The sequence below is a fragment of the Ochotona princeps genome, chromosome 1 (assembly GCF_030435755.1).
Source record: "Ochotona princeps isolate mOchPri1 chromosome 1, mOchPri1.hap1, whole genome shotgun sequence".
In the NCBI taxonomy this organism is placed as follows: domain Eukaryota; kingdom Metazoa; phylum Chordata; class Mammalia; order Lagomorpha; family Ochotonidae; genus Ochotona; species Ochotona princeps.
Window position 1 is genome coordinate 59136315 of NC_080832.1, and position 19728 is coordinate 59156042.

Consider the following 19728-nt stretch of genomic DNA (forward strand, 5'->3'; position numbering starts at 1 on the left):
ATATTGTATATTATAATATACACATATAATACATGCATTTATACATACACACATATATAATACACAAATATATATAATATATTTAATCCCAAGTGTTGTTAGGTATTATGAGATATTGCATAATGTACTCTTATATGCTACTTACAAGTTTGTGTTTGTGTGTGTATGAATATGAATTCCTCATGTGATTCACTGCCATTTTATAATTTCCACATAGGCAAAGATCATGGATATATTGTTCCTCAGCATGCATATTCTAAGTGTATTGCCTGACAGATTATCCTAATATATATTTGTTAAAGAATGAATAAATAAAATTGAATGAATGAGCCAATCAATAAATAAAACTTACTGGAGTGACTGCGATTACCTCACAGATTATACAAAATCCCGGAAATTTCACTTTAACAACAACAAAATAAAGATACTGGGTAAACAGATGGTGGTACATACGCTCTACAGAATACAACTCAGCATTTAAAAAGAATCAAATTTTACCATTTGCAACAAAATGCTCTAAACTAGAGACCCTTATGCTCATTGAAATAAACCAATGCCAAAAGGACAAATATTATTTTTCCTCCCAGATATAAGGCAATCTTCATGCAAAATACAGAATCAACAGATAAATTAAAAATATGCATGTACATATCTAGAGGAACCATATAATAGAGACTATTACATCAAGAAGTGAAAATACAAAGCAGTATGCATCTCTACTTCCAAATCAAAGATGGACTCCTGATGAAACTTAGATATCTTGACAATACAATGCTATACTCTCTGTCATTGTCCATACCAACAATGTTAGACTACACTCAAATAAATTAAATAATATTAAAAGAAAAGGAAACACAAATGACCTTCTTTTTGACTCAAATAGATACTTTGGGAGAAATGTCATTATTAATGAAAGAGCCAATATCTCTTCTGAGATTTTTCTGGGAATGAAAAGGAAAAATAACCACATCATAAATTCAATCCCACAACCTACAGACATCTTGTGCTTTTTTAGCCTTGTATATATTCCTATGGAATTGTGGTCATCTTATATTTTGAGATTTTTTTTTTCTTTATTGGAAAGGCAGATTTACAGATGAAGGAGGAGAGACAGAGAGGAAGATCATTTGTCCAATGATTCAGTCCCCAAGTGACCCCAACAGTCTGAACTGAGCCAATCCAAAGCCAGTAGCTAGGAGATTCGTCTGGTTTCCCACATGGATGCAGGGTCCCAAGGCTTTGTGACATCCTTGACTGCTTTCCCAGGCCACAGCAGGAAGCTGCATGGGAAGTGCAGCAGCAGGGTCACAAACTAGTACCCCTATGGGATCCCAGCACATGGAAAGCAAGGATTTAGCAACTAGGCTATCGTGCCAGGCTCAGTCTTCTTACTTTTTACTTGTTGAATATTAAGAGTAGTGGTGAATTAAGCCTGTGGTTTTAGAGTGAATCAAAAGAACATCTCACCAAAAGTTAAAGGAAAAAAAAAGGAGGGAAGAAAGGAAGGATGGAATGAAGGAGACTGAGAGAGGAATCACGGTTTTCTTCTAAGAACTGTACCTATAAAACACATGAAATCTATTTAAAGATTTATTAATTTTTATCTAAATGGTATAATTACAGAGAAAATAAGAGAAAGAGTGAAAGGAATCTGCTGGTTCTCTCCCTAGAGGTCCACGAGAGCTGGAACTGGGCCAATGTAAAGTTAGGAAGCAGGAGCTTCCTCCAGGTTTGCCACCTGGGTGTAGGGACCCTAGGACTTGAGCATCCTTTGCAGCTTCCCCAGGCCATGACCAGGGGGCTTGGACAGGAAGTGGAGCAGCTGAAACATGTACCAACACCCATATGGGATACCAGTGCCACAGGCAGAGCCTTAGCCTACCACGCCACAGTGCTGACAGAAGCTCTCTTCATTGATTTTTTTTAAAGATTACTGTCAATAAATTTCCTCAAGCATAAAGTTTACATAAATAAATAATCTACTTTGTTCTTTTCTAGATTGTGAATTTTTGATGATGAGAATATTTCTGAAAACATTTTGCTTTCAACTAAGACGTAAGGTGCTTTACTTATTTATTTGTTTGTTTATTTGGAAGACAGAGCAAAAGATATAAAGAGATAAAGTGTGTGGTCCTCCAGCTATTGACTCACTGCCTCAATACTGCAATAAGCTGGCTTGGAAATTCAGTAATCTGCACCAAAACTATTCCTCTAATATAGGATGATGGTATTATAGGTAGTGGCTTAACCAACCACATCGTAATTCTGGCCCTTTATTTTTATTCTTTTAGTAAGTGCCTGAGTCTTTCATAAATAACCAAGTGTCACATTGTAATATGTAAACAACCTCATTATTTAAATGAATGCTTAGGGCCCTGCGCGGTAGCCTAGTAGCAAAAGTCCTCTCCTCATATGCGCCAGGATCCCATCAGGGCGCCGGTTCATGTCCACTTCCCATCTAGCTCCTTGCTGGTCGTCTGGGAAAGCAGTGAGTACAGCCCAAACTCTTGGCACCCTACACCCAGGTGGGAGACCCGGAAGAAGCTCCTTGCTCATTGCTTCAGTTCGGCTCAGTTCCATTCATTGTGGTCACTTGAGGAGTAAACCACTGTACAGAAGATCTTCCTCCCTGTCTCTCCTCCTCTCTGTATATCTGACTTTTCAATTGAAAAAAAAATCAAGCTTAGTGCATGTTTCACAGTTGGTCACAAATTTTAGCTATATGGAGTAATTATCTGAGAAGTAGTTCTGAATCCTGATTGTAGATCAGACCAGCAGAATTTTAAAAAATGAAGGTGTCAAAGACAAAAAACCTGAAAATAGTGTTCAACTGGCATGAAGTATATTTATTGTCTTAAAATCTAACTCTAGAATCAAATACAATTCATACACAGAGATATAACATTGGTTTATTGAGAGTATGTGAACATTTCTTGCTTGAATAATTAAGCAAGACTGAGAAATCGTGTGCAATCTTACTTTATACTAGAAGAACATAAATATCTGCACACTTCATTTGAAGTTGCTCTATTTTCTTAAATTTACCATTTGATTAAAGGCCATTCCTTTAACTTAATTTGACAAATGTTTATTTATTGCTTGCCGCCTGAGGCAGTTATGATACTGAGGGTCTTTTCTGGACTAAAGTAAAATGTATATGAAATGTGATGATGTAGCGCACAATCTCCCTGGGAACACCAAATTACATGGGCAAAAACTGCAGTTCATAGAGGACATGAATATTTGACAAAGGTCTGAAACCATGTGTTCTAATTTGCACAAAGGAACGCAAAGAAAAACTGATCAAATGTTTGCATTCTTTAAGAGTGATGTTTTGGTGATTTTGACTGTACCAGAAAAGAGGAAAGAGCCACACTGCTGTGATTGCAGGTGTCCTTTGCTTAGCATTCTTTATAAACAATAGTGAGGCTTATGCGATATGAAATAAGACACAACTGTTACTCTTCCAGGCAAAGTTGAAGAACATTTTGGGAAAGAATACACACGTAAAGATACGCATGGTGTGAATTCTAAATCATACAGAGTACTGACAAATATTATAATCTCTTAGAAATGGAGAGAAATATACCTTAGATAATAAGGCTTATACAATCAAAATAGTAGACTTATGGGTTATCTCAGTTCATTTAAAATATAGACCTCCTATTGGGAAGTAAGGACAGAAAGACGGAAAGGACAGACTACAGAAGGCCTGAACATCACAGTTACAGTTTACAGATTTTAATGGTTGTGCATTTTTTCAAAATTTGTACCATCAAGGAAATAGAGAAATGACAGAATTAGATTGATGTGGTGGGCTCTGGGATAGTCTGTCAGGGTATAAGGCTGTGAATAGGAAGGTTGTCTACACAGAAACTACAATAATTCCAGCAGAGATAATGAGTCCCAGTATGTATTACCAGATGGATTGGAAAGGGAATGTCACTGTCCTGTGAGCATAAAACACCTGGAAGAATGGGGCTGAGTTGGTAGATATGATAGCTATTTTGGAACGGAAAGAAAATTACAAAATTAAGTTGAACAGAACCTTTTGCTTTGGATATGATATGTAGATTGCAAGTATGCACTGACATCCTTGCAAGAAAAGGGTTTTTTAAAGTACTTTAAAAAGAATTTAGAAAATTACTTCCATCACTGTCATTTCACGTTTATTTGCTTTGTTTAATTATCACAAGTTTTTATTTCCACACTTGATCTCCACTAAGCTAAAAAGACCGAGAAGTGATGAATTTTTATCTCCACCTGTTTATTTTGGCATAGTTGCTGACCTAATATTCTTACTATTAAAAAGAAAAAGTATGTGAATTTTCCCTGGCTTGAATTGCTACTGTAAATCAAATTTAGAATTTGTGTAAATGCTAAGCATTTGTATAATTTGTTTGCATTCTTACTATGAAGAAAGACACAGAGACAGGCATTGAAAAGCTGAATTTATAGGAAGAAATCACTGACCAAATAATATAAAACCCCTTGTTTATCTTAAAATTTAATTTCTATTTGCAAATATTTTAAGTGAAGATTGCTTATTGAATAAAATAAGAATAAATAAAAGAGGAATAAAAATACTTAGCTTATCAGTATTAATTTAATTCTATTGGTGGTTAAAATCTCTCTGGCTTAAGAAACCACTTGCTATTTGATTTCATCAGAAAGATTAGGAAAGTAAAAGTGCTTCTCCAAGATGTACACTATGAAATTTAAAGCAAGACTCAGATACAGTTATAACAGAAAATTCCACAAAAAAAGTGCCTTGCCCCTGAAATAAATTTACAGAAATTAAAAGCAGGAGCAAAGCTTACATTTGGCTCCCCTCTTAATTGTACTTATACTGCTATATGTCCAAGTATTTTTCTAATTTTGACATCAACAATTCTTCATTAATAATAATTTGGTAAAAATGTAAACATTTCCAATAATATATGAGACATTATTAATTTAAATAGTCCAAACACTTATACAATTTATTCAATGAAGATTAACAGAGTTGTGACTAAATTAGTACTGACATCTATTACACAATAATTGCCAAATGTAAAATACATTTCATTATGTTCAATAGTGCTCAAATTATAATGTGCTTTTACATCCACTTGCATACTTATCTACAGTTACATTGAAGTAATAGAAAACCAAATACTTACCAAGATGGTGGTAACAATCAAAGAACGATTGGATAAAGAATCTGTGATATTGGCAGGCTTTCCTTTTTGACTTTCTGTCATATTCAGGCCACTGGCAGGATCCCAAGTTCCAATCTATTAAAATAACACAGGGACTTCATAAAGTGACCATCAGGCACCTGGGAGAAAGTACTGAAAGGGAAAGTTGGGCTGCTAACACTTATTATTCGCTTCTGCTGCATTATCTGCTGTCGTTAAAGTAAAGGTTGCTTGTTTTACGCATGATTCACTATTCTGTGAAGTGTGTCCACTGAAGTGTGACATTAAAGCACCAAATGACCCTCTGCACTTCTACAGGCAGTCTGAGAACTTAATTTCCCATTCAAACTTTCATTCACCAAGGTAAACCACATTTGATGATATCTTGACAGCTGGCTAGAAACTCATGAATATGGTATATCTTTTACTGGAACAGATATATCTCATCTTCACATTACAAAGATAATATGCCATATTATATGCACAAAGCTAATAGAGCAAAACCTGGGATCCAGAATAAATTAACAGAAGGGGGAACAGACTACTACTACATATAATCCTAGTGGTACAAAATATTCTTTTATGTGCTTCTAAAAGCAAATCTTATGTGCTTTTAAAAGCATACCTTCACAATTTTAAAAATATTCTCAGAAAAAGAGATTACAACAAAACTCTTTATAACTCACTCCAATGTTTCCTCCTGTACTTCATATAATATGGATTTTAATTTAACTAATGTCTTCTAAGAGATTAGCTGTTGCTGAACAGATATTATACTCACTGAACACAGCCCATGGGGCCAGAAAGACAAGTCCCTGGAAGACATAATATTAGTTCAAGATGCCCTGAAATAAACCGATAGATGATACCTGCAATATTGTGCTATCATACAACAATGTACACCACTAAAGGAAAACAAAACCAAAAATACTTATGAAATCAGTAGTTCTTTAATCTTGGCTTCTTAGATTTGTTTTCTATATTCTGTTAGTCAAGTATCCAATTGATTTTCCTCTAAGGAAATGTTAACTATTGATTTAAAATCGACTCTATTTTAATGTGTGTGTGAGTATGTATGCCTGTTTGTCTCTCTCCCATCAATCTGCCTTTCAAATGCACCAAAAAATGAATAAATAAACATTTTTTAAATAAGGGAGAGACCAGGGTGGGGAATCTTGTGATGCTTGGGGCGCCTGGCTTGGATCCTTGGACTTGCCTATAACAATATGTCCTACTTAATGAAAAAGGCAGAGCAGTGGACACAGATCCTGTTGCAAGAGGAGAATATGGCAGCTTGTTTGGTTCTGTAGCAGAACAGAACTAACTGGAAAACTACCTCAAACGATGACAGCAAAAAATCTCAGTGAATGGAGCCAATGGACATTGGAAGGGTGGCATCATCCTTGGATTGGTGAAATCGGCAGCATTTCAGAACTACCCAAACCACTTGGACAGGACCCTCAGAATATGTACACAGTGAGACTCTGGGTCGATTTGAGGTGGCGGTTCCTCATCTCTGGGTACTGGAACGTGTGGAAAATCATGAATAGTTTCGTCCTTTGTCTCTCCCCTCCCCCCAGAAACAAGAAGAAATAGCAAATTTGGAAGCAATGAGTACACCCAATTTTCCCTAAGCCTCTATCCTCCCCACTCTAATCTTGCATGTAATCATTATACAAAAATAAAACTTATAAAAAAATTAAACAAGGGAGAGAGAGAAATCTCCCATCCAAAGGTTCACATCCAATTATAATCAGGGATATAAGTCAGGAGCAAGGCCAGGCCAAGTACAGGAGCCAGGAACTCCATCCAGGTCTCTCTCATGGGTGACAGGGACTCATATTTGCCCCACCATCTGATGACTCCCAGGATGCACACAGGCAGGAGACTGAAATCAGGGACAGACTCACCCTAATCACAGGCAAGATCTAAAATCACCCCAGCTGTAGGAAACTGCTAATATCTTGCTGGGAGAAAAGCAGCCAATAACTTGCAGGAATTCCTGGCTGGTTCATGCCCAATGTGTGTTAACTATACTAATATGCCAACATAGTTGCTTATTTTTTGTTTGTTTTTTAAGGATTTATTTATTTTTATTACAGCCAGATATACAGAGAGGAGAGACAGAGAGGAAGATCTTCCGTCAGATGATTCACTCTCCAAGTGAGCCGCAACGGCCGGTGCTGCGCAAATCCGAAGCCGGGAACCTGGAACCTCTTCCAGGTCTCCCACGCGGGTGTAGGGTCCCAAAGCTTTGGGCCGTCCTCGACTGCTTTCCCAGGCCACAAGCAGGGAGCTGGATGGGAAGTGGAGCTGCCGGGATAAGAACCGGTGCCCATATGGGATCCCGGGGCGTTCAAGGGGAGGACTTTAGCCGCTAGGCCACGCTGCCGGCCCGTTTGTTTCTTAAGGTAAGTGAGGAAGGAAGGGAACACTGGGCCAGGATTCTCCACTACTGCTCCCAGACAGAAGGGGGCTGAAGAATCCCCAAGGAAAGCATGGGAGATTACCCCTGGAGTTCTTTCTGCTTGGCCTATGTGGGAGGTCATAGGAACACGGCACACCTGGTGGAACCCCCTGACAATGGTCTTGGCTCATCAAGACCTCAATCTGGCCTGATCACTGGCCATACAGGAGACAGCAGAGAGCTGCACCCCATTTTTTTTTCTCTTCTCTGTCCTTGAATAAGCTGTGTCATTGTTGGATTGTCGGGAGATATCCTTCCCTTTCTTAGTCTACATAAGTTCTTAGTTGCTTTACAAAAATGGACATGCTCGATCAGACTGTCTCTGGTGGTTCTTGCTACTAAACACCATCGCCTCACCCCTCAGTGCTTTGGAGGGCCTGCTAATCAGGAAACTCCAGAGAGAAAGGAGCCTGGTGACATATTGGGTGGGAGTGGCTGAGGGCATATTTGACAGGGAAGGAATGGTTGCTAGGGTCTTCCACAAACCAGGCCAGTGTGCTTGCAGGTAGTCAAGGGAACTGAGATTGAGTGGTCTCATGGTGGCGGGGCAGAAGGCATTGCTGGAGGCTCGGGGCAAGCCCTGATGGGCTAGGCCACAGTACATATCTGTGATAAGGACCACATCAGGGTGGGCAGCAGCACCCACCAGAATGTGGGAGATCCAGATCTGTAGGAAATTGTGAGTTTTCCTGTGAGACTGCAGCACCCACTGTTTACTCAGAGACCCGGGGTGGTGAGAGGCCGATTCAGGTGAGCCCACTGAACTCATCTGAGAGCTTGGAGAATTCCAGGTGGGGCCAGATTGCAGCACCTACCAGGGCAGGCAAGGGCCAGGATTGAAGGCAGATCATGACAAGCAGGGTCACTTCCCTCACTGGCATGTGTGGGATCCATGACAGGGAACAGATTTGGTAGGGGACTTGGGAGAACTCTACTATTAGTCTGCAGCTCCCTCTGGGGAGTATGGGGTGATGGGGTTAGAGGAGAGTCCAGCCAGGCAAGGCTGTAGCATTGATCCATGTCTGTGTGGGCCAGGTCTGGAGACAATCCTGACTGGACCAGGCCTTAGAATCTGCTGGTATGCACAGGAGCCAGGATAGAATGTGGGCTTTATCTGGCTAAGCTGTGCTGTGCTGTGCTGCAATATTGCCAGTGACAGGGTGAGCCATGCCTGGCTGGGTTAGAGCTACTGACCACACATGCAAGATCCAAGGCTGGAAACAAACCTGGCAGGGGAACTCTGGGGACACACCTGCTGGGCTGCAGCAACCACTAGTGAATGCAAGAACTGGGGCTGTGGGTAGACTAAGTTGGACAAGCCTGCAGCACCCATTGGCATGTGTGTGGACTGGGTATGGAAGCAGGACAAACTGGCCGAGCTCCGGCACCTATCAGTGCTCATAAGAGCCATAATGGGTGGGTGGGGGGAGGATGGTTGGTGGGCAGGCCTGGCTGGGCTAAGCTGCTGATCCTGCTGGTGTGCATGAAAACAGGATGGACATGGGCCACCCAAGCTAGGCTGCAGCACCAGCTGACAAATGCCAGGACTGGTTCTAAGTCATGTCAGGCTGGACTACAGTACCTCCTGGCAGGCACGAGATCTAGGACTGGGAGCATGCTTGGTAGGAGAACTGTCAGCACTCCCCTTATAGAATGTGCCTATCATTAGTGAGCACAAGAACCTGGGCTGGGCATGGGTCAGGGTAGACAAGCCTGTGGCACCTGATGTACACATGAGGGCTGAATCTTACTGCAGGGCAGGCTGAGTTAAGCTGCAGCACCTATGGGTGTACACTAGAGCCAGATGGAATATAGGCTGACCTGGGCTAGACTGCAGCAGAGGTTAGCACGTGCAAAAAAACTAGGGCTGGGAATAGACCTCATGTTAATTATTGGGGGTCACCACAACTGGGTCACAACACCCCTAGTATGTGTGAGGAGTAAGTCTGTGAGGGGCTGGTTGGGGTTGGCACAGCACTCATCGGTTCATGTAAGACATTGGCCTGATGCAGTACTGACCAAACTGCATCCACCAGTATGTATGTTGGCTGGATTTTTTATAGTGATTACATGGTTGATCAGGGTGGGAAGGATAGAGGTTTAGGGAAAATTAAACTCATTCCTTTCAAATTTACTTTTCCTTTTTGTTGTTTCTAGGGAAAGGGGAGAGACAAAGGGGGAAACTACTCATGAGCTTCCCAGTACCCAGAGTTGAGGAACCGCCACCTCATATTAACCCAGAGTTTCAATGTGTACATATTCCAAGGATTCTGTCCAAGTGGCCTGGATTGAGTTCACCAATCCAAGGATGATATCATGCTCCCAATATTCATCGGCTCCATTCACCGAAATGTTTTGCTGTCATCGTCTGTCTGAGGTAGTTATCCAGTTTGTTCTTTCTCCTTCTGCTACAGGACCACACAAGCTGCCATATTCTCCTTTTACAACAGGGTCTGTGTACACTGATCCACCTTTTTTCACTAAGTAGGATGTTCTTGCAGGTGAGTCCAAGAACCCAGCCCAGGAGACGCAGCCCCACCGAATCCCCACCCCTGGGGCTCATGAACCCAACACCCACCTAGTAGGCAGGCTCCATGACCTGGGCCAGGAGAACCAAGCCCCACCTGATCCATCATCCATGGGGCTCACAAACCAGGCACCCATCTCACAGGCAGGCCCAAGGCCCCAAGCCAGATGACCTGAGCCCCACCTAATCCTCCATCCCTGGGACTCATCAACCCGGCCCCCACTGAGCCCAAGCTGGCATTACTCATCTCACCTCAGCGTCTGCAATCTTATTAAGCAGCCTAGTCTATTCTAATCTACCCCCTGTTCCAGCTCTTGCTGGTGGGTGCTGTAGCTTAGCCCAGCCCAGTCTGATTGTTGTTTCGGTCCTTATGTGAACTGGTTGGTGTTATGGCCCAATCTGACTCCTCCTGCCTGGTTCTCACATCTCCCAGTGGGTGTTATATGCTGGCCCAGATGGTCTGTACCCAGACCTGACCCACAGGTATTCTGGCATGTACTGCAACCTGACGTTGTCTGGGCTATTCCTTGCCTTGCTTTGCTGGAGGGAATCCATTCTAATGAAGGAGTTCCCCAAGCTTATCCATCAAGTCTCCTCCCAGTGGCAGTTCCTGCACACACCAGTGGGTCATTGGCCCAGGTTGACTTTGTCCCCCTCCTGCCCTGGCAAGAACAGTGGCCTTATTCAACTGGCCACACCCATTCTGGTTCCTGTTGATGGGCGTTGCAGCCCAGCAATATCTGGTTTGCACCTAGATACAGCTTTCATGTGGTTCAGTGGAAATCAAGACCCAGCCTGGCCTGTTCTACATTCAATCTGGCTCTCATGAGTACCAGTGAGGGCTGGAGTCTCCTAATCTGTTGCTCCACAGTCCCAGTGCACACTCAACGCTGAAGCAGGCTGTAGCTATGTCCAGTCAAGCCTGCTGCCCCCAATCTTACTCTCGTCCTTACCAGTGGGAACTGCAACCCAGCTGGGGCATTCCTTTAGCTTCCCAGCCAGGCTTGACCCCATCCGCAGTTTTTGGGTAAGCCAGCAGAGATTGCATTTCCACAAGGGTGAGCCCACATTTCCCCCATGGATTCTTCTATCAGACCCACTTCTTAGACTCTTGTTTTCCCCCCTCCAAACCAATTTGGTATCAGTCCCCTGCTTATATGCACATGTTGCAGACTTGTCTATGGAAGTCCCTCAGCTATAATTCCTAACCTGGGCATAAAAAGCAAGGTCATCTCTCTCATTACCACCTCTGTGATCCTGTCTTCTCCCTGTAAATCAAAACCCCACAAACTGTAAGGTTGCAGCACTGGGCAGCCTGAGGGGCTTTGCCCAGTACCTTTGGCTGGGCCCTTCCAGAAGGAACAATGAGGCTTGGATACAGGTACCTGTGTGGTTCAAAAACAAACAAACAAACGAAACTTCCAGGATGGGGTGGTCCCAGAAGCTCCAAACTAAGGTGGATTTTGTCAACCAGTAGACCTTGGGAAGATTTTCTCAATCTTGGAGCAACTAAACCAACAACTCAGGACTCTCAGAGACATTCAAGTAACTCTCTCAGAACACTCTTTTCATTATCAGAGTCTCTAAAGTATCATTGAAGGACTATCTCCCATCCCTGGGTGCAAACAGAGTTTCATAGCAAGAAGCAGCCCTCGATCCTTCCTTCCCTGAAAACACAGGAGAGGAAAAAACAAAACAAAACATGTGTTCCACCCACCTTCCTCCACATCTGACCCTCCCATGCCAATCAGAAGCCCTTATGGGCAGGCATCCCTCTCGAGTATGTAAATGATGTTAAAAATAAATTTAAATGTTTGAATGAATATATAGATACATGAATGTTTAAAGTTAAGAAAAAAGAAACCTAGAGGCAAACTTAAGCATCCCATTATAGAATGTGGGCATCCCAAGTGGCACTGACTTCCGATTCCAATGTCCATCTTTATGCCTACTTTAATAAAAAATAATTTAGTTAAATATTAACTTATCATTTGAACAGGATTACGTGGATTCATTGTCTCTTGATTGCTTTTCTAGTACTATTTGGATGGAGGATTTCTGGCTCAATTGCATATTGTATGAATCTATTATCCATAATTATAAATATTAGTTCTCCCCTTTTGTAAATCTCAACTTTCTTAGCATAATATTCTGAAGTTTTACAAGTTTTTCAAATTTTAAAACACATTAAATTTTGTATAGTCCTCGATTCTCCACTATATAATTCAAACTTTCTATTGGAGAAGAGGCTTTTGTTTTGTCTTAATGACAGTAAACAGAGACTAAGTGAAGAAAACATTTTTCCTATTCTCAAAATTAATATGTATTATGTAACCTGATCAACCTTTCAGTACTACTCTTCTGCCCTAAAATGAGATTTTAAAAGTCAAACCCTGCATCTTGTTTTGCAGAGACACTATGCTCCTGATATAAATATTAAGTACTTGTATATATAAAATATGGTTTATATAGCAAACCACAAGATCACCCTAGTTATATGGATTACATATGATAATATTTACATATTTTGGCATAAACAAATATTAAATATTTAAGTATATGTATGTGTTTATGTATATAGGCAAATGGAAGCATTTTTTTTCTGAAAAGACATTTTGGAATTTATATATACACTAATTTTACAGCTATATCCCCTTATTTTACTTACAGAAGGGAGAGGGGGGAAAAGAAAGAAATGGTTCCAATTTTATTATGTTTGTTGTAAATGCAATGCATTTCTCAAATTTAAGAAGAAACATTTTATGTCTTCTGAAACATATTCAGTTATGTATATTTAAATATTTCTATAAGTTCTTGGATTATTTATGCTGTTATGTCTCCTATAAATGTTACACTCTTTAGATGAAATATCATTATCTTTTATGTTTCTTGATCATTGCTTCAGAATATAGGCAAAGGTGGGTGGAGTCCAGGTAAGTCTGTGTAGAGGCATAGGTGGCTGGGGGAATCCATGCTGGGCCAGGCTTCCTGATGGGATCCTAGGTCGCTGTCCACCACTGCCAGGTGGTAGGCAAATTCTGAGCTTGCAGGTAGCCACTGGTCACTCAGCGATGAGATCTGGGGTCTTACGGGTGTGGATGGATGCAAAATCTGGCATTGGGAGAGGTTCTGATGGAAGAGCTTGGGGAAACCCTCTGTCAGAACACAGTCCCTGCGGGTGAACGCAAGAATCACAAAAGGGAGCAGCCCAGACCAGGCCAGGTAATGGTACACACCAGCATACATTTGATGCAGGCCAGGGGTGAACCAGGCTTGGCCAGTTCATATCACTCGCTGGCTAATCCAAGCATCAAAATGGAGTGTGAGCCAGGCCCGGTTTGGCCTGCTGCACAAGCCAGTTCACATGAGGGCTAGGACTGGGGGTCAGCTGGGCTGGGTTAAGCTGTAGCCCCCAGTAGCATCAGCTGGAACTGGGGCGGGAGAACACTCCCACTGGAGAACGTGAGTTGGAACTGGAGCAGACCAGGCCAGACAGGGCTACGACATCTGTTGGTCTCATGCGGGCTGAATCAGAGGCAGGCCTGATTGGAGTTAATGCAGTTTGCTCCCACGAGGCTGCAACTCCCACTGTTTTGTGTGAGGACCAAGTGTGTAGTGGGTAGGATCGGGCTGGGCTGCAACACCCATTGGTTTGTTTTGGAGACAGGGTTGGGGACAGAAGTGACCTAGCAATTACAACCATCAGCATGTGCATAAGCTGAATGGAGCAACTGACCATGTCAGACCTGTACTATCAAACACACATAAGATCATGTCTGGGATCACCTCAGATGAAGTTTCTATGGCTTTCTCCCAGACTGAATTGCAGTACTCAAAACCCCTACTATGGAGAGAATTGCAGGTCCCATGGTCTGACCATGGGTGTATGTGTCAGAGTTGAAAGAATGGACAGCACATCCAGGTGCACAGGGAAGAAATGGCAGAACACTGGAATCCGCAGAGGACACATGGTACCATAACAGAGGAAGGAGGACAGAACACACTGATCAACTATGCCAGGCAAGCATTGGCAGCGAGTATCTGGGCAAACAGAGACTCTTAAGGTAGACTATGTCAACCAGTGGATTCTGGAGAGATTTCATTGTGCTTGAAGTGGTGCAATTTGCAGTAATTCAGAACTGTTGAACTATCAAAACCTCTTGAGCAGGATCCTCAGAGCATGTCCCATATCGGGGACCCTGGGATGGTGTCCTCCATCCCAAGGTGCAGAAGCATTTGGCAGGCTGGGTGTGGCTTCTCCCCTTGCCTACCTCCTTCCCTCAGATACAGGAAGGAAAAACAAGAATGTGGAAATAACTATCTCACCCACCTTCCTGTAGGCCTTGACCCTAATCACCCTAAAAAACTATGTAAAAATTAAAAAAAAAAATTTAAAGAAAAAGTAAAAAAAAAAAAAAAAGCATAGGTAAAGCAGCTCCTCTCTGGGTAAATATGGATGGGCTTTGGAAGAACAATGCGTGCATCCTTTCACTATGATACATATCACATTACATTTTAATTGAATTTTTATCTCTTGTTAGTTAAAACAAAAATCTTCTACATGCAGACTTTCACACTCACTTTTTTTAATTCCTAGATTTTCCAATATAAGAATTCCTAGCTTTACCTGTGAATATAAAGAAAGAAATGCGTTTTTTTTTAAGATTTATTCATTTTATTACAGCCAGATATACACAGAGGAGGAGAGACAGAGAAGAAGATCTTCCATCCGATGAATCACTCCCCAAGTGAGCCGTAACGGGCTGATGCGCGCCGATCTGAAGCCGGGAACCAGGAACCTCTTCCGGGTCTCCCACACGGGTGCAGGGTCCCAACTGCTTTCCCCGGCCACAAGCAGGGAGCTGGAAGGGAAGTGGAGCTGCCGAGATTAGAACCGGCGCCCATATGGGATCCTGGGGCGCTCAAGGCGAGGACTTTAGCCACTAGGCCATGCCGCCGGGCCCAGAAATGTGTTCTTTTCCTGGTTTCATCTATGCCATTGATAAAATTATATTTCATTTTTATTTATCTTATCTTCTTGTGTCAGACTCTACATACCTCAAGGGAAGCAAGAACACCGTCAGGCACTGAATTATAAGTAATAAGTGAGAGAATTTGCTAGATAAATCACTAATGAAAATTTTTTGCCTTTTCAGTTGATTTGTTTAGTCAATATCGAACTTACTGGCATGTTTTTTTTTGTTTTATATTCACATATTTTGGTTTCAGGCAGCATTCTTCATGTTTTGTTTGAGCTCTATCTTTACAACATATTTAATGTGTGAGAATATCATGACACAATCATGGTACTTTTTCATAATATTTTGCTTTTCTAAGTAGGAACTTTTTACATAAATATATTTACATTTTTTAATTACTAAAGAATGTTTATAAAACATTTTGGTGACTGTTTTCTCTTTGGTTTCTGTGCCTTTCTAATAGAGTGCAGAACACATAAGTTTCAAAGTGGTTTCAAGATATTTTATTTCAGCCCAGTGTGATAGTGTAGTGATTAAAGTCCTCGCCTTGAACGCGCCGGGATCTCATATAGGCACTGGTTCTAATCCCAGCAGCCCCGCTCCCCAGCCAGCTCCCTGCTTGCAGCCTGGGTAAGCAGCCAAGGACGGCCCAAAGCTTTGGGACCCTTCATCTGCATGGGAGACCTGGAAGAAGCTCCAGGCTCCTGGCTTTGGATTGGCTCAGCTCCAGCCACTGTGGCTGTTTCAGGAGTGAAACATCAGACAGAAGATCTTCCTCTCTGTCTCCTCCTCTCTGTATATCTGCTTTTGCAATAAAAATAAATAAATCTTTAAAAAATTTATTTCAAAAGTTTATCCTTTATCTGCATTTTGGTGCCAGATTTCTTAACAAACTTCATTTGCTTTGCAACTCAAATTACTAATGTATGAATAAAGAATGTTTCTGTCTCCTTTCCTGAGAAGCACCACCATTTACCTCACCTGCAATGGTATTTTTATCAGCACTTCTAAAGGCAAGTGCTAGCTCTGTTTTACGAAAGTGGACTCAGTAAAACATATTTTTTATTCTCTAGGGCATTTGCAGTAGTAAACTTTGATATGTATCCCACAAACATTCTCAAGTGGTATTTATTGTAGGTTGAGTCAAACTTATTCAGAGTTGATAAATACATCATATTGAGTGCTAAAACAATAATAGCACAACAAAATCTATAAACCATGTTTAAAATTTGACATTTACTAACAAAATATCCATGGGAAATTGATGTAACAGGACAAGCACGCAATGCAGTTTCTATAATAAAACAATGTACAGGGAAAAAAGAATTAGTAATTTATTAATTATTTTCACTTAACGTTAGGCCAATATGTTGGTCTTTTGAAAAGAATATAATAGTTCTTTTCAAGGATGTATGACAATAAGGAGGAATCACAATGTACATTATGGTCCAGGCAGTTGTAGCACAAGACAAATTCTCCATCACACAGTAAGTTTAGGTTTAAAAAAAAATCCTTCCTGGTAATTAGTTATCCCCAACTACATGATTCCTTATGTGTCCATGCTGGGATGTATACTGGTTCCCTTTTAAAATAAGAATATTTTTATTAGTCCTGTTTCAGGGTATTGATAGATGGAAAGCATAAGGAGGGAAGTTATATTAAATGCTGATTTCAGAGGTAAATATTTCCTATAATAGAATGTGCACAGGATAACTATTTCTATCATAACTAATATATTTATTTGATGATAGTTTACAGAGGCAGGTATCCCGAGTCAGTATGGTGCTTGAATAGTGGGCACAGAGTTTTTTTTTCCAACATAATAATTGTCATGCTAACTGTGAGCAAGAAATTAAGGACTTTTTTCCTCACCTCATACTTTGAAAAGTTTAATATTTAAATAAAAACTGGGAAAAAATAAAAATCAGTAAATAAATAACAAGTGAAGGAGCCACTTTCATTATTGTTTTGTAGTACTTAACATCAAAGTTTAACAGCTGTGTACTGCCATTGGGCCATGTGACAACAGAATACTGCAGCATTAGCACCAGAACTCTAAAAGGAAGATAAGAACCACTTCATAGCAATTCTTGGGCATTGTCTAATAGTTAATGCAGGACACAGCACATTATCTAACAAATGGGTTCCCTTCTGTATAATTTAGTTTGTCTACCAGGAGAATGCAAAGAACATTTCATTGATCAGTACCTCCATCTATCTATCCCTCTGTTTCTGGACTGTCAGTAATAGAACAACGGGCAGGAATCGTAAAGGAAGAGCTGACTATCCCCAATACATATTATATTTTGGTCCATGGCAAATTCAACCCTAAACATAATTAAACATTGAAGAAATGAAATAGTTTTTTTTTAGTTTTTAAAGTAAATGTTGAGTCATGATTTCAATGTTCTCAAATATCAATGCAATAACCCTCAATTAAGGACCATTTTTTTAACTGATGTAAACATAGTTCAAACTTTATTTAATTTGAGGTCAGTGCTTTCAACTTATGCTTGATTTGTATGGTTTAATTCAAGTTTAGTAGCTGAAAATATTTTTAAATATGTATCCATTTATTTGAAAGGCAGAGTTATAGGGAGAAATACAGAAAAATATACCATCCAGCCTCTGTTTTATTTCCCAAGTAAATTCAAAGGCCAGGGCTAAGTGAAGCCAAGGGCAGGAACCTGGAACTACATCTGAGTCTCCCATGTGGATGGCAGGAGCTCAGGCACTGGTTCTTCTTTCTCTGATTTCCCAGATCCATTAGAGGGGAGCTGGATCAAAAATAACATCACTGGGAATCAAATCTAGTCTCAATTTGTATGTCTGTGTTGCAACCCATACTTAATCTTCTGCACTTACAACACAACCCAGTAGATGAAAATTTTAAAAAGTCAGCATTTACTATTCTCCAAAGGATCAAAAATAATATATTATGTGTGGTCAAAGAAAGAAGCTGTCTGCCCTCCAATAAGGCAATCCTATCGATTTCTAAACCTGATAATCCATTATACATTTCTTAAATATTTTGTCATCCTAAAGGTTTAAAGTTGATCAAGAAAAATAATAATACAAACACATTAATGCACAGAAATATCAGTACAGCTGTGGTACTTAAACGAATTCTTCACAAGACGTAAATAATTTGGCTAATATTTCCAAAGAAATATACCATACGTATATCCTACTTGAGATTGTTTTTTAAGTACTAAACAATGCATGTGTGAATGGCTTAAAGATTATTAGTCAACATCACCACTAGCAATGGTTTCCTACAGGGTGGCAAAAGAAATTCCTTTTCCTGGCAAGTTGGAGGGTCATTGTTTCCGTGAGGATCAGTGTGTATGCAGCAAAAGCCATCAAAGAAGAGAAGACAACACTGCTGTGCATCAGGTGTCTAAAAACCCTATCAAAGAAATAGCTTTTATGTATCTAGGGTGCATTTTCAGATTTAGGTAAATTTTGAAGAGTGTAAACTCCACTCAGACACCTTTGTCATAGGGAGTTAATGAGCAGAGGATTCCACAAGCAAGAGAAAGGTTAGTAGATTTCCTTTCAAATTGCCACTTTTACTTAAAAACATGCAATCTACATAAATACTTCAAAAGGCACTTTGAATTTTTCCTGATTCAATTCTGCAACACATATGTCTAGACTCAGGCACAACAGTGCTTACTCTCTGTATCTAATCCAAATGCTTTACTTTCAGCAAGGAGTAAATAGATTACTAATTTATTTAATTTGTGCACTGCTGGGTACAATGTAAGTAGTAAACATTCAGAAAATATGGATGTTAAAAGTTAGAAGTAGCACTATTTGAAAATGAAATATGACAAATTTGGACTTCGTAATGATCTGTAAGTATGAACCAAATAGGTTTATAAATGGCATACACAGTATAATTTATTTTTTATGAAATCATGTATATGATTTATATTAATAAATACTAGATGCATAATATACTCCTATACTTATTACATTTTATACATTATAATAAACTATAGCTATAAATCCTTAACACTTTAGAAATTGACAAGTAGGTATTTCATAAAATATCTTTTTATAGATAGTTTGCTTTTTCAACACTTATCCTAAGGGTACACAAGTTAAGAGCTGATTTTACTAAAAATATACTGAGACCAGCACACTGAGATTTTTCAATATTTCCAAATATTTCCAGGCCTCTGAGCACAATCTCTGGTCCAGGAAATTATTGGTGTTATCCTCATATTTCTTCAAGATAACACAATATCTCGACACAAAGAAAATTTAATGAAGAATTACTAGACTTTTCCATTGAGGAAATATGAAATATTATTCTCTAAGGCCTGTTTAATATAATATTCAAGACAATATCAGCAAAACAAACACAACAGATAGCAAAGTTTGATGTTAGAAGATATATTAAGATAAATATATATATATGAACAATTTTAGTATACATGTCTACTTAGAAGTAAGTATTCTCTAATACATGAAAACTTCATCTGAGCAACCACTAAGAGATAGTAGTAACAGACTGATTGGTGTCTTTGGAAATTATATGAAGTACATTGTGGTCACACAGGACAT

General features: G+C 40.1%; 1 protein-coding gene across 6 annotated transcripts in view; it reads right to left on the reverse strand.

Annotated features, from left to right (window-relative positions):
• GRIK2 (glutamate ionotropic receptor kainate type subunit 2) overlaps window positions 1-19728 on the reverse strand; it is a 610542-nt gene that overhangs the window by 215002 nt on the left and 375812 nt on the right. For all 6 annotated transcript variants that reach the window (XM_058660446.1, XM_058660434.1, XM_004580353.3 and 3 more), the window contains one exon: window positions 5163-5276. In XM_058660446.1, coding sequence (XP_058516429.1) covers window positions 5163-5276 — 114 coding nt within the window. The remainder of the gene's footprint in view (window positions 1-5162; window positions 5277-19728) is intronic.